The 13,930-nt window shown below is 49.4% G+C and overlaps 1 protein-coding gene across 3 annotated transcripts in view; it reads left to right on the forward strand.

Moving 5' to 3' along the window:
* Positions 1-13,930, forward strand: part of SLC2A9 (solute carrier family 2 member 9) — a 203,679-nt gene that overhangs the window by 163,164 nt on the left and 26,585 nt on the right. For all 3 annotated transcript variants that reach the window (XR_014053398.1, XM_081489056.1, XM_081489147.1), the window contains one exon: positions 12,326-12,453. Coding sequence is in view for 2 of the 3 variants with exons in the window: in XM_081489056.1 (XP_081345182.1) it covers positions 12,326-12,453 (128 nt within the window). In the remaining variant the exon portion in view is untranslated. The remainder of the gene's footprint in view (positions 1-12,325; positions 12,454-13,930) is intronic.

Genomic DNA, 13,930 nt, shown 5'->3' on the forward strand with positions numbered 1-13,930 from the left:
AAGGAGGAATTTGATCCAGTCTCAAAATGTTACCAGTATGGCTCTATTTTCAGTCTTTCATTCAGCAAGTTGTTAGTAATCACCTTCTGTGCATATAACTCCGTTCTAGTCCCAGGAGATGCAAAGAGGAGTAAGACTTACCTAGTGAAGAAACAGCCAGTTTCATTCTTTGATTCATCTATTGACCAATGTTCATTGAGCTCTCATATTCTATACAGTGAGACTGTTCTAGAAATTAGGGCAGGGCATGGAACAAGACCCTGATGCTGCAAAAGAATGAGGGCAGTAGGAGAAGGGAGCAACAGAGGATGAGATGGTTCGATGGCATCATTGACTCAACGGACATGACTTAGAGCAAACTCTGGGAGATAGTGAAGGACAGGGAAGCCTGGCGTGCTGCAGTCCATGGAGTTGCAAAGTGTCAGACACGATTTAGCAACTGAACAAATGGAACAAAACAGACAATGTATGTGCCTCCAAGGAGCTGACATCCTGTTGGGGGTGGGTTAGAGTAAGCACATAAAAATATAAATATGTAAAACTACTGATGAGTGCTCTAAAGAAAGGTTGTGCGAAATGAGAGGGAGGAGATGGTGGAAGGGTGCTATCTGAGACGGGCAGAGGGGCACAGAAGACCTCCTTAGGGGAGGTGACAATGGAGCAGAGATCTGAGAGATGGGAGGGAGGCCTCCGTGCAGGTATATGGAAACAAGCAGCTCAGGTAGGGGGGACAGCCAGGGCACAGGCCCTCGTGTGATTCCCTGCTCGCAGCTCCCAAGGTGCTGATCCAGGTACCAAGATGCACCAGTGAGTGACACAGAGACATGGCCTTTGCACATGCCAGCCCCAGGGAGGACTTTTCGAGGAAGGAGGAATCCCGAAGCCAGGGCCTCAGAGAGGAGCAGGTCTCAGGCTTAGGTTCCATGTAACAGCTGAACCCGTTCTTTCACAAGAAGTAAGCTCCCCGTCACTTGAGGTATACAAGGAACTGTGTTGATGGGACTCCATAGAAAGGAACCAGGCTGACCTGGAGTCCAGCCCTGGCTGAGAAGGGCACCAATTCATTCACTGTCCACCCCTTCCCTCAATAACCCCTCACCCAGCACTCCATCTAGGCCAGGCTTGTCCCTTCAGCCGTAGGGATCCATGGGGGCGCGGGCAGGGACAGGTGGTGTTCCCCAGTGGCAGGGGGCTATGAGCATGCAGAGGAAGGGGGCAGTGGTAAATTTTAAAAGGTGAGCGTTTTTCAGGTGAGAATAGAAGGCAAGGGAAGGGGATCCCCTAGGAGCCACCAGGTGCAGGCCAGGTGTGGTTGGGACATTCAGGTTGTCCCCCTTGGCTGCTGTCTCACTGGCTTTGCCCTGTCCAGCAAGGCAGCAGCTTCACTGGCAGGAGAACCCAGGCTGTGAAAACAGGCCAGCTGAGCAGCTGTGGTCCCGCCCAGCAGGAAGGGTTCTGTTCCACCCCACCCTCAGGAGCCCGGGCTGAGTGGACCCCCATGGGCTTCAGCTTTTTGATTTGGAAATGATTCAGCTGTACTGAGGCAGGCACATCACAGCCAGTCTAGGATGAAAACACAGCTGGAGCTGCTACTTCTGCAAAGACAGCGTTCCCCAACTTCCAAGGGGAGTTTCTATCTCAGCCTGAACATCTGCCACGGCCACGGGAACTGGGGGCCACGAGGATTTGAGGAGGACACCTGGAAAAGAAGAATAAGCTCACCTCTCCACTGAGGACACTCCAAGGAAACTCAGGAAAAGTCCCAAGGCCTGTCGAGGTCACACGTGCACAGAGCACTTCAACTTGGCCACGCAAGATTTATTTCAGCATCCCTCCTGGGTCTCCCGTTTTAATTGTTTACGTGGGCTTCCTTTCCTGTGCACCCTGACTCAGCCTCATCGCTGGCGTGGCAGGGCGTGTCAAATCCCTGCCACGTGTTAGATGAATGACCTTGGGCAAGTCGCCTCCCCTTTCTGAGACTCATTTCCTTCATCTTTAAGCTGGGGATAACACAACCTACCTAGAAAGAGCAAGCAGCTCTTAATTACTATAAGTAATTAATTAATTAAATATTAGTATATAGTAATTAATATATATGTTAATCACTTAATTAATTACTATAGCTCTTCACAGGCAGCCACGCCATGGGCAGGCAGCACATGGTAGGTATTATTATATTTAAGCTGTTCTCATTGACTGAGAGGGTCTATGGAAGGAGGTCCAGTAGACCTGGGTTTGAATCCCTCCTCTGCCACTGCCTGACCAGCTGTGGGACCTCAGTTGAGAGTTTTCGCCTTGAGCCAGATTCCTTCCTCAGTGGTTTGCCCGGGACAGTCTCAGCTTGCCCTGGGTATCCAGATGTCACTATCAAGAGCAGCCCCCAAGTCTCTGAAAACACATCATATGGTCTCCCCACCCATTGATCTATGGGGCACGACATGGCCACCCTCGAAGATGAACAAAGCAAAAGCAAAGGAAAACTCCTGATGAATCTGAAAATGCCTGCCCACCATAAGTCAGCCTCGGCCAAGTCTCATTTACATAAATGTCTTTCTTATAGCCAAAGAGAAGCAGTGGTTTAAATTCTACCATGTAGCCAGGCACAAGGGCACCACTGGCAGCAGGCAGTAGGGTATGCTGAAAACGTCATTCTCCGTCTTTCTTACTCTCAGCACCGCTCATGTATTGAGTCTCCACAAAGCCCAGCCCCTGCCCTCTCCAAACCCACATTTGAAAGCCCTTCCACGGTCTCTTCTGCTGCTGCTCAGTTCTTTTGTAGATCAATTCGATTCGTCCGGAAATACTGACAACTTGAATTTTCTCTTTCCCCGCATCTCATAAACACAATAACCTCTGCCACTCAGTCAGGAGATAAGTTGATATGCCACTGCAGTGACCAACCACCCCCGGGGTTTCTGAAATGCAGGATATTCTGTTTGCAAAGCTGGGACAAGCTAGTGGCCCAGGAGTCTAGATTATAACTCAACTGCTGTTCAGGAAAGAGCAGGCTGGCCTGGGCTTCAGTCTTGGGCGATGTAGGACTTTGAAAAACAAGGATGGGTTTCCCCACAAAGAGATGCTAAGTCAAGGACTCGAGGAAAGTAGTTTATTAATATTTGGGGGTTGATCCCAGGAAACGCCTGAAAGTGGGCACCTGATGAAGGAAAGAAAGGAAGTGGAAGGAAGAGACGTTCTTGCTGCATGTTAAGTTGCTCAGTCGTGTCTAACTCTGTGCGACCCTAGGAACTGTAGCCTTCCAGACTCCTCTGTCCATGGGATTCTCCAGGCAAGAACACTGGAGTGGGTGGCCATGCCCTCCTCCAGGGGATCTTCCCAACCCAAGGAAGGTAAAATCCCTGAGCATATTACTTCTCCAGGCAACCAGAGCAGAATCCTACTGGGGAAGTCTGAAAAGCTATAGGAAATATACATTTTAGAGTCATCTCCTCAGAAGTATTCACCCCAACTCCCTGCAGTCAGTCTGGGGAGAAAGAGGTGTCAAATCCTCAGCCCTCTGGCTGATGAAGAGCCAGACAAAGCCATGTGCCAGGGTTGCAGCTGGCAAGAGGGTGCTGGGCCAGCTGCCTTGAGATGGGAGTGGGGGCCTGGAATAAGGGTGGACCACCAACCGCATGTGCTTCAGCATTCTGGGATCTTGAGACAGACAGCACCGTGAACCCGCAGGATCTAAGATGCCATCTAGCCCGGGGACCATCACTCTGTCGGAACTATCTCCCCAGTGCCCAGCACTGCCTCAGCTCAGAGCCAAGAACTCAGTCATTTGTGCACACTGAATGAACATACAAAATCACTCTGCCAAGACCCAGGCTGAGGAAGTGACTGCCTTGGCACTATCCAGGCTGCCTTCAACTGCAGCACTCGAACCAAAGACCCTTCCTTATCCAGGCACCCATGCATGTCTGCTTCAACAGCCCTTCCAGTGCTCATCCAAAGGAAGGATGTTGAAATGTGCCCAGGAGAGCTGACTATGGAGACCTCTGATCTCTGACTTTGTGGAAATATAAACTCCTGACCAAGCTTCATAGCATCCTCCGAGGGTGTGAACCCATCAAACAGAACACATCATCGTGAGCTGGTCCTGATAGATTTGAACTATGTTTTCCTACCTGCTAATTAGCTGCCTGCGCTCATTAGAGTGTGCATCTCCTCATTTTTAATTAGAATTAGCAGAGTCCATGTGGCCTTACATGGCCTTTTTTCTCCTGAAATGCTTCAGCAACATCCCCTCCCCCAGAAACTCCAGTACAGAAACCTTCAAACTGAAGAATGGGTCTTCTTAACAGTCCAGATGAAAGAAATTCCACTGGAATAAAGTTTTTATCAAAACACACTAATTGGTAGTCAAGAGGGGACTCACTCTGTGTTTCAGTGGAGCGCAGTTCAAGAAGCTGGCTAAGGCTATGATTGCTCCCATGCAAATTCCGGTGAGAATCACAGAAGACGGTCGTTAATGATGCTGAAAGCCATGAAGTGCTTTTACACAAACATTTTTCCAGTTTTTTTTCTCAAGTTCTCAGTGATCATGTCCTAACCAGCGTCCTTATCTGCCTCCACACTCTCCCTTCACCAGTGCAAGCTCTACTTGATGCCCGGCGATACTTTCCCATCACAAATCTGATGATGGCTCTCTCCTGCCAAAGGCTTTCGGCTGGCCACTGCACCTTCCACCTGCAAACTCCAAACCCCCTCACATAGTGATCTAGACCATGGGATCTGCCCAGTGGACCCTCCAGATGATTCCTCTTCTATCCTGTCTCCCCCATCCAGAGCTGGATTCCCCCCAAACAGCATCCTCTAGACCCTCTCCCGTATTCTACCCTATGCTGGCCCCAGGACCTGGTTAGCCCTCCATCCGCAGAGTAAATTTCCACTCACACTTACAAGACCTGTTTAACTGTCATCATTTCCTGTCTAGTCATCCATTCCACAAGCATCTATTGAGCATAAACATCTATTAATAGATGCAGGTTGCTACAAGGAGGAAAAGAAACAAGATATCTGCCCTCAAAGAATATAATAAGCAAGGAAAGAATAAAGGAATGAAAAGACAATGACACCATCCATGGGAGGAATAGGTGGTGGGGACAGGACCTCTTCCTTCTGTCTAGTTCAATTCACACCTGAGTCTCACTTTTCTCTCCTAGAGGAGCCTCTCTTCCTTCTCCTTAGGAGATATGCTCTGTGCAAGCGAGAACACAGGCTGGGGTCAGGGACTCTGCTGGCTAACTCCTTGGGCTGTAATTAGGCTGGGAGAAAGGGGAGAAAGGTGGCATGCCTTATATATTATCACCTACTGGGAGCCAAGTCCATGATAAACTAACTGCTACATCCCTTGTGACCTGAAGTGTGTCCAAAGCCAGGGGCGTTCCCAGCAGTGGGAACAGTCAGCATGTGCAGGAGCTAGGAATTCCTAGGAAGGAATTGACTAGAGCAGACAGGCTAGTTTGGAAATCCTGAAACATGGAGACTCACACTTCACCTCTCTGGCCTCAGTCTCCCCATCTGGCAGATGGGGGTGGGGCTGGACAGGTGGTACCTGACTTTTTAATATTTTATTTTATTTATTTATTTGGCTGTGCCGGGTCTTAGTTGCAGCACATAGCATCTTTAGCTGCAGAATGCAAACTCTCAGTTGTGGTATATCTGGTTCCCTGACCAGGGATTGGACCCACACCCCCTGCCCTGGGAGCACAGAGTCTTAGCCACTCGACCACCAGGAAAGTCCCCAGGTGGTATTCAATGTTGCAGCGTCTCTGGATACAAAAGGCGCAAACTGCCTTTGTTCCTTCAGTTCAGACCAGCGACTCCTGGTGACTTGTAATTCCTCCATACCCATGATCAACCATGTCTGATGCCATATCCCTATGGAATTTATCATTTGATTTCTGAAATAATTTAAAACTCCACAAAGGGAAAACTTTTCCAGAGCCTGGCACACAGGAAGTACTTAATGCATGAACTATCTATATGGTTAAAATTGCTCAGAAGAGGCATGGTCCAGGAGAACGTTAGTCTTGTGATGGCTTTGGCTTTCTTGACTTAGGGGGTCCCCAGATGCTGGCAGCTCCTTGAAATCAGAAGTTAAACCTGCCTCTTACCATCGGCATCCCAGCATCTGTGCTGCACTGCTGTGCTTATTTGCTCAGTCATGTCCGACTCTTTGCGACCCCATGGACTGTAACTCACAAGGCTCCCCTGTCCATGGGATTCTCCAAGCAAGAATACTGGAGTGGGTGCCATGCCCTCTTCCAGGGGATCTTCCCGACCCAGGGATAGAACCCAGGTCTCCTGCATTGCAGGCGGATTCTTTACTAGCTGAACCACCAGGGAAGCCCAACAATACTGGAATGGGTATCCTACCCCTTCTCCAGGGGATCTTCCCAACCCAGGAATTGAACCAGGGTCTGCTGCATTGCAGGTGGATTCTTTACCAGCTGAGCTACCAGGGAAGCCCACAGCATCTGGCTCATAGTCAATACACAATGAACATATATTAAGTGAATGGATGATGAGAAGAAGAGCTATAGCAGTCGATATGATTGAGCCTTTGCTATGTATTGTACACATTGCTAAGCACTGTCTCATTTTTTTTTTCATTTTTGTAAGTATGTATTTGGTTGCTCGGGTCTTAGTTGAAGCAGGCAAAATCATCGCTGCGTCCTGTGGGATCTTTCACTGCAGTGCACAGATCCTCTCTTGTTGCTCCGAGGCATGTGGGATCTTACTTCCCCAACCAGGGATCGAACCTGAGTCCCCCACTTTACAATGCAGATTCTCTAATCAACTGAACCACCAGGGAAGTCCTCAACCCTGTCTCATTTAATCACCACATGATGCTGAGAGGTAGGAACTATGGCTCTATCCTCATTTTATGGACAGGAAAATTTAGAGCCATATGGCTTGCCTGTGGTCACACACACAGGCTGGAAGTGGAGAGTTTATCTGACTCCAAAATCAGTGCTCTTAGCTGTTAGCCTGGGCGCCTTGGCATGTCATAATTTACATGTGCTAAGTCAACAGGTTTTACTGAGGTTTCAAATAGCTCATCCCGGTGCTCAGGTTATAGCTGGGAAAACTGAAGCTTAGAGGAGGACCAAAACCTCCCACCTTGCAGTTTGCAGAGCCAGAGGCGCCCATTGAGTCAGGATGGGACGAGCCTCTGCAAGGGCTACGATGGGGTGGGCATCCAAGCTCCCCAGAGACAAAAGGACAGCCCTGCTTATCCCATTTGGCTGAACAGGCAGCCTCAAAGCTAAGTAGCTTCCCAAGCATTCAGCCTCCTTCCTGCATCGACTGGGCTCTGGTGCCAGCTCCCTGTCCTCAAGCAGCAGGCTGTGCTTATCATCATAAAACAAACCTCTTTGGAAACCCTGTCTTTATCCTCCAACATCTCCTAGGGAAAGAGTAAGGGAGAGAATCGTTTCCCCAAACCAGAAGCTCTTGGTTTGGGGACCAGATCTGACTTCCCAGGTGGCACTAGTGGTAAAGAACCCGCCTGCCAATGCAGGAGACATAAGAGATGTGGGTTCTATCCCTGGGTCGAGAAGATCCCCTGGAGGAGGGCATGGCAACCCACTCCAGTATTCTTGCCTGGAGAATCCCATGGACAGAGGAACCTGGGGGGCTCCAGTCCATGTGGTCACACAGAGTCAGACATGACTTGGCATGCACTATCATTTACAGCTTGTGCTGCCTTGAGCAAGCCATTCTGCTACTCTGTGCCCTGGTCTCCTCACGTGTCCAGTGGAGGATTAGGATGTGAACTAGTAGATTCTGAAAATACTCAGCAAAGGACTTGGTACATAAACATTGGATGAAAATGGGTGAGCAAATGGACAAACAAGATTAAGCTTAGTGAAAAACACAGCAGAATAGCCATAAAGAATTTTCAAAATGATTATATTTGATTTAAAAATTTCAATAAGCTATTTTTCAAAGCTGGCACTCCGGGGGAAAATGTGTTTAAAGGATTATGTGATTTATGGACACACTGATGGAGATTTTTAAAGGGATTCCTAGGCCTTTTAAGCGGCTTTTGAAATTGACGATAGTGGTTCCATTGAAGGATTTTAATGAATATGAATCATAAATTATGGACAGCTGCCTTTGATTTCTTTTATGGAGAAATTGAGATTTTTCTTAGGTACCTGGCAAGAGCTAGGAACAGCAGAGGAGGAGGAAAGGACTAAAGAAAATGTTTGGGGAAGCTTGCCAGGAGCATAAATAACCGGACAGACACACATCACTAAGCTTGCTGCGTCTGATCCTCACAACAACGCTAAGGGGTAGGAACTAGTCTATCATCATCTCATAGATGTGAAAACTGAGAGCCATAGATGCGCTTACCTCCAGTACTCTTGCCTGGAGAGTCCCATGGACAGAGGAGCCTGGCGGGACTACAGTCCATGGGGTCACAAAGAGTCGGACACGGCTGAGTGACTTTCACTCACTCACTTGGTCACATAACCAGTAGATAGAGATGTGGGAATTGAAATCAGGCTTGTCTCCTGCAGGAGAAAGGTTGTGAGACTAGACCTGTGTCAGACGGCTCCTCGTGGTGGACACCAGGGTTGCAGTTGTCCAAGAAAACTTGGTTGTCGCAAGAGCGGAGCCAGAGACACAGGAGCTGAGTGCCATGTGCCGCCCAGTGCTCTTAACCATGCATACATCCCATCCCATGCATTAACCACTGTGTGATACTCCCGGCCACGCCCTAACTATCGTGTGATACTACCACATATGGAGCAAAGAAAAAGTGAAAGTGAAGTAGACCACTCATGTCCGACACTTTGCGACCCTATGGACTGTAGCTCACCTGACTCCTCCGTCCATGGGATTTCCCAAGCAAGAATACTGGAGTGGGTTGCCATTTCCTCCTCCAGGGGATCTTCCCGACCCAAGGATTGAATCTGGGTCTCCCGCATTGCAGGCAGATGCTTTACCATCTGAGCCACCAGGGAAGCCTACCACCACATAGTAGTGATAATTAAGTGAAATAATGCACATCAAATGCTTTTCCCAATGCCTGCCACAGTTACCACCACCATCATTCAGCAGCTGCAGCAACACCATTATCTCTACGTTCATCATTATCACCATCATTTCTATCATGATCACTGTCATTATCACCATCCTTGCTAGCATCATCACCACCACCATCACCATCATTATCACTGGCATCATTATCATCATCACCACCACCACCATCACCATCGTCACCATCACCTTCACCACTGTCATCACCATCAGTATCATCACCATCACCTTCACCACTGTCATCACCATCACCACTATCATCACCATCACCATCACCACTATCATCACCATCACCATCACCACTATCATCACCATCACTCACCATCACCATCACCACTATCATCACCATCGCCATCATCACTCCTGTCAATAGACCTTGGGCTTGTCACACCCCTTCTTTGAGTTACAGTTAGCTCATAAAATGGGGGGAAATAATGCAGAGGAGTTTAAAACTATTATTGTAGTAGCTAATGATTATTGAATAATTAACATTTATTGAGTACCTCTCATGGAGCAGACTTATACTAAGTGATTGCACACAGTAGTTCATTTAATCCCCACAACACCCCTCCCCAGTAGTAAGTCCCCTCTATCATACCACACTAGTGATAGATCTGCATTCTAGAGGGATCTGGTGGACTCAAGACTTCCACCTGTTCTTACTGACACCAGAGCCCTAGCCCTACCACTATGTCTCATCACCTTCTCTGGCTGTGGGGTTCTAAGGAAATAATGGAAATGAAATCCCATTGGCCCAGTGGGCTGTGCAGGATTCTCATGGTTGCTTATATTTGTCCTGAGGGGGTGGCCAGACGGCCTGAGAAGGAAAGAGAGAGGACACATGATGTAGATGTCCTGTGAACCCTGGGTGTCTTAACCACTGATCCTGCAAATCTTTACAGAGTATCCTATGCATGTGTCCTGTGTGTTGATCCTGCAATCCTTTACAGAGTATCCTGTGTGTGTCCTAGGTCCTGTGCTGGGAGGAGGCACCGTAACAAGTAAACAAGTCATGGCCTCAGCCCTGAACAACAAAGAAAGTGCAGGGAGGCAGGTTTGTCAATATTCTGTTCCACTGTAAACTAATAAACAGGTGGCAGAAGTGTTAATAAATTATCTACAGATGCTTCCAAAACACACCTAGGGGAGTCAGGAAGGTGAAACACCAGCCCTCGGCCCTGTTCAGGCTTCAGCAGAGCTGTGAACTGCCCCCTGGGATGTGCAGCAAGGCTCGCGGCAGTGGGTGTGTGACACACTTGCCAACACAGTCACACGTGCTCCATAGACCTACAGCTGGTTGTAACACATTTCAGTGTGCAACCATTGTTCCTGCACATCATTTTGATAGACACCTTTAAGATAAAGAATCCACTTTTTTGTAGCAAACAGTATATCAAACCTTTTCAAAATCAAATGTTGAGCATTTACTTCAAGTATGTAAATATCAGTCACCCGTCTACTCTGCCAGGCCAATGGAGATGCCAGCTTTCCTAGAGGGCTCACAGTCTAGCAGGTAGGGGCGGGGCATGGGTCATGGGTGGTCCATTCTGAGTCATTTTTGAGGTGCAGAGTCCAAGGCTTGCTGGCAGCATGCTGGGGCAGTCATGGTGAAAGCTCTGGAGAGACACAGACTTGAGCTGATCCTGGCTGTGTGACCCTGGGTTGCTTGGTTGAACCTGACGATGAGTGCCGTGGTTTCAGGGTGCAACACTCACCCTGAAAGCTTTGCATCCATGGTGTGGCAACTACCCAAATCAGCCCCTTCCATCCATCCCCACTGCCGCCATCCGAACCCTCTAGACCACCATTGTCTGCTCCTGCCAGCCCCAACAGCCTCCTGCATCAACCTCTGCATCCTCCAGTCCTTTCTCCAAACAGCAGTGGTCTCTATGAAATGCAAATTGATCACATCAGCCCCTCCTTTAAACCCCTCATCGGTTTTCCTCAATGGCAACCCTCTCCTTGATCTTCAGAGGCTGCTTAATTGGCCCTGCTCACCTTTGCCATCCCATCCCCTTCCTCTATACCCTCCCTCAGATGTCCAAACAGGATGGCCTCTGTTATAGACCTTGTTGTTTTTCAGTCTTTCAGTCGTGTCCGAGCCTTTGTGACCCCATGGACTGTAGCACGCCAGGCCTCCCTGTCCATCACTATCTCCTGGAGCTTGCTGAAACTCATGTCCATTGAGTCAGTGGTGCCATCCAACTGTCTCATCCTGGGTCATCCCCTTCTCCTCCTGCCTTCAATCTTTCCCAGCATCAGGGTCTTTTCCAATGAGTAGGCTCTTTGCATCAGGTGGCCAAAGTATTTGGAGCTTCAGCGTCAGTCCTTCCAGTAGCAAATATTCAGGGTTGATTTCCTTTAGGATTAACTGGTTTGATCTCCTTGCAGTCCAAGGGACTCTCAGGAATATTCTCAATCCTTTTCAACCCTCAGAGTCTCTGCCCTTTCGTCCTTCCATCGGCATGATCGTCCCAAATCTTCACAAGCCGTGTCTTCTCCTTTGAGCCGCATCTCCACCATTACCTGCCCAGAGAGCTCTCCCCCTCCACTGCTAGCGTGGATCTCCACCCACTCCATTGCCTTGAGCATTTCCTCCAGCCCTTATCATATGCTGCATTAGTTAGTATTCCCTCACTTCCTTTGTAATAAACAAGTCATCCTTTCTCCCCCACCAGATGAGAGCGTCTCAGGAGGGCAGGGGCACGACCACTCTCCTCCTGGACTGTGGGGCCAGCCCCAGCACAGCCAATAATCACTGAATCTTGATGGAATGAGTGACTCCAGCCTGTGCATCTGTGCTAAGCACTTCAGTCATGTCCGACTCTTTGTGACCCCATGGACTGTAGCCTGCCAGGCTCCTCTATCCATGGGATTCTCCAGGCAAGAATACTGGAGTGGGTTGCCATGCCCTCCTCCAGGGGATCTTCCCAACCCAGAGATCGGACCCGAGTCTCTCATGTCTCATGTATTGGCAGGTGGGTTCTTTACCCCTAGTGCCACCTGGAAAGTCCAACCTAGTGTTTCCCAAACTGAGACGGGAGAGCCTAGAAGATGAATCATCTCTCATTGGGGAGGACCAGGTCAGAGAAATGGTTTGTGTATCTTTAGGGGTTACAGGCTATAATTCCAACACTCACACCCAAAGGTGTTCCTCTCCCAGGCAGAGCCACCTCTTACCAGGAGGGGCTCCCCTGCCAAACAGAGATGGGTGTTGGCGGCCAGACCTCCCTGGGGTGATTAACCCACACCCTGGCTCTGGTTGCAGGTGGCATTCCCTTCATCCTGACCAGTGAGCTCTTCCAGCAAGCCCAGCGGCCAGCTGCCTTCACCGTGGTGGGCACCGTCAACTGGCTCTCCAACTTCACCGTCGGCCTCCTCTTCCCATTCATTCAGGTGAGACTGACAAGGGGGCTCTTGGTCATGAGATGACTCATAATGCAGAGGCTGATCCTTTCCCCAGTGGAAACTCTGTTGGCCTGAGAATGGGAGAAATGTGCTTTGGCCCAAACTCTAATCCTCTTTCTCCCCCCTGTATCTTTTGGGAGTTGGCCCTGAGTGCTAAGGGCTGTCATGGGGCTGATTCGCATCACTGAAGGTCTACAGGGAAACCTCGGTGAGAATCTCAGACCTGCAATGCACTTGCCCTGGTGTGAGACAAGGTCCGTGTCATGGTTCCAGTGCCCATGCCACCCTGCCATGCCTGTAGCATCCTCATTGTCTTCAGCATCACCGCAGCTAATGGGGGTCATTGTCCCAAGGGTGACCACCATTGACAGGAGAACGATAACTCAGGGAACAGATACAAGTTCTTTTTGTGTAAGGAGGCCAGTGTGGCTGGAACCAAAGGAGCACAAGACAAGAGAGACGATAAATGATATCAGAGAGCTCTCCAGGGCCAGGAACACAAAAGACATGGACTTTACAAGTGTTCCCCACAGAGCAAGGGGCCCAGCTGCACTCCAGGAGGGAGGATTAGGCTTCCCTGCTCTAAGACCCACCAGGACTCCCCGCTGCCCAGAGAGCAGGTGACACCACTGGTGAAGGTGAGACTCCCCATCAGAAACCTCTGAGCAAGAACCCACCCTCCATTTGGGGGGCTTAATTCAACCCTCCCCAGCCCCTCCATTAATAGTCTTCCTTCCTGTTCATTAACAAGCACCAAGCCCAGCACATATCAGAGACTCTGCTGCAGGCAGGTCCACATGATGGGAACTCCTGCACGCCCAGCTGTAGAGCAGTTACTCTGCACCAGGCCCCTGGCATGGGGTTTTATGACTTCACAACGCCCTCAGGCAGACCTGAACTGAGGTTTCTCATCCTCTCCATCCTACAGAGAAGCTGAGGTTTGAGGAGTACACGGGGTCAGCCCAAGGTTCCAAGTCATCATTCAAACTGGTGGCTCCGCCCCACCCCCTCTCCCTCTTCTGCACCCTCCGTCTCCTGCTCTGTCTTCTCAGACTCAGAGTTAAGGGCTGCCCCACTGTGTAACTTGTAAAGCATCCTGACTTAGCTACAGCCACTGTATCTCTGAAACATAAGTGACACGGGGAGGCCATGGACCAGGGAATCCACATCCATCTACTCCATCCTCGGGGCACGTTTGTCCAGCTGTGCTCAGAGCATAACAAGTTGTCTGTTCAACTGACTTCAAACCTTCAATGGCTTTTCCCAGTTTGGCTCCAAGCCAACAGAGCTGGGTGTCAGTAAAATATTCGTTATTGTGCGGAAAATTCTCTTCCAATCGTTTCTCTCGCAGCTCACAGCTCCCCATCTTCCTATAGATTAAGCGGAGATTCTGCCCCAGAGGTTTTTTTTTTTTTCTAGCATATGGTGGCTCAGATGGTAAAGCATTCTGCCTGCAATGAGGGAG

Source organism: Giraffa tippelskirchi, chromosome 1 (assembly GCF_054371585.1).
Source record: "Giraffa tippelskirchi isolate mGirTip1 chromosome 1, T2T-mGirTip1v1.2.pri, whole genome shotgun sequence".
In the NCBI taxonomy this organism is placed as follows: Eukaryota; Metazoa; Chordata; class Mammalia; order Artiodactyla; family Giraffidae; genus Giraffa; species Giraffa tippelskirchi.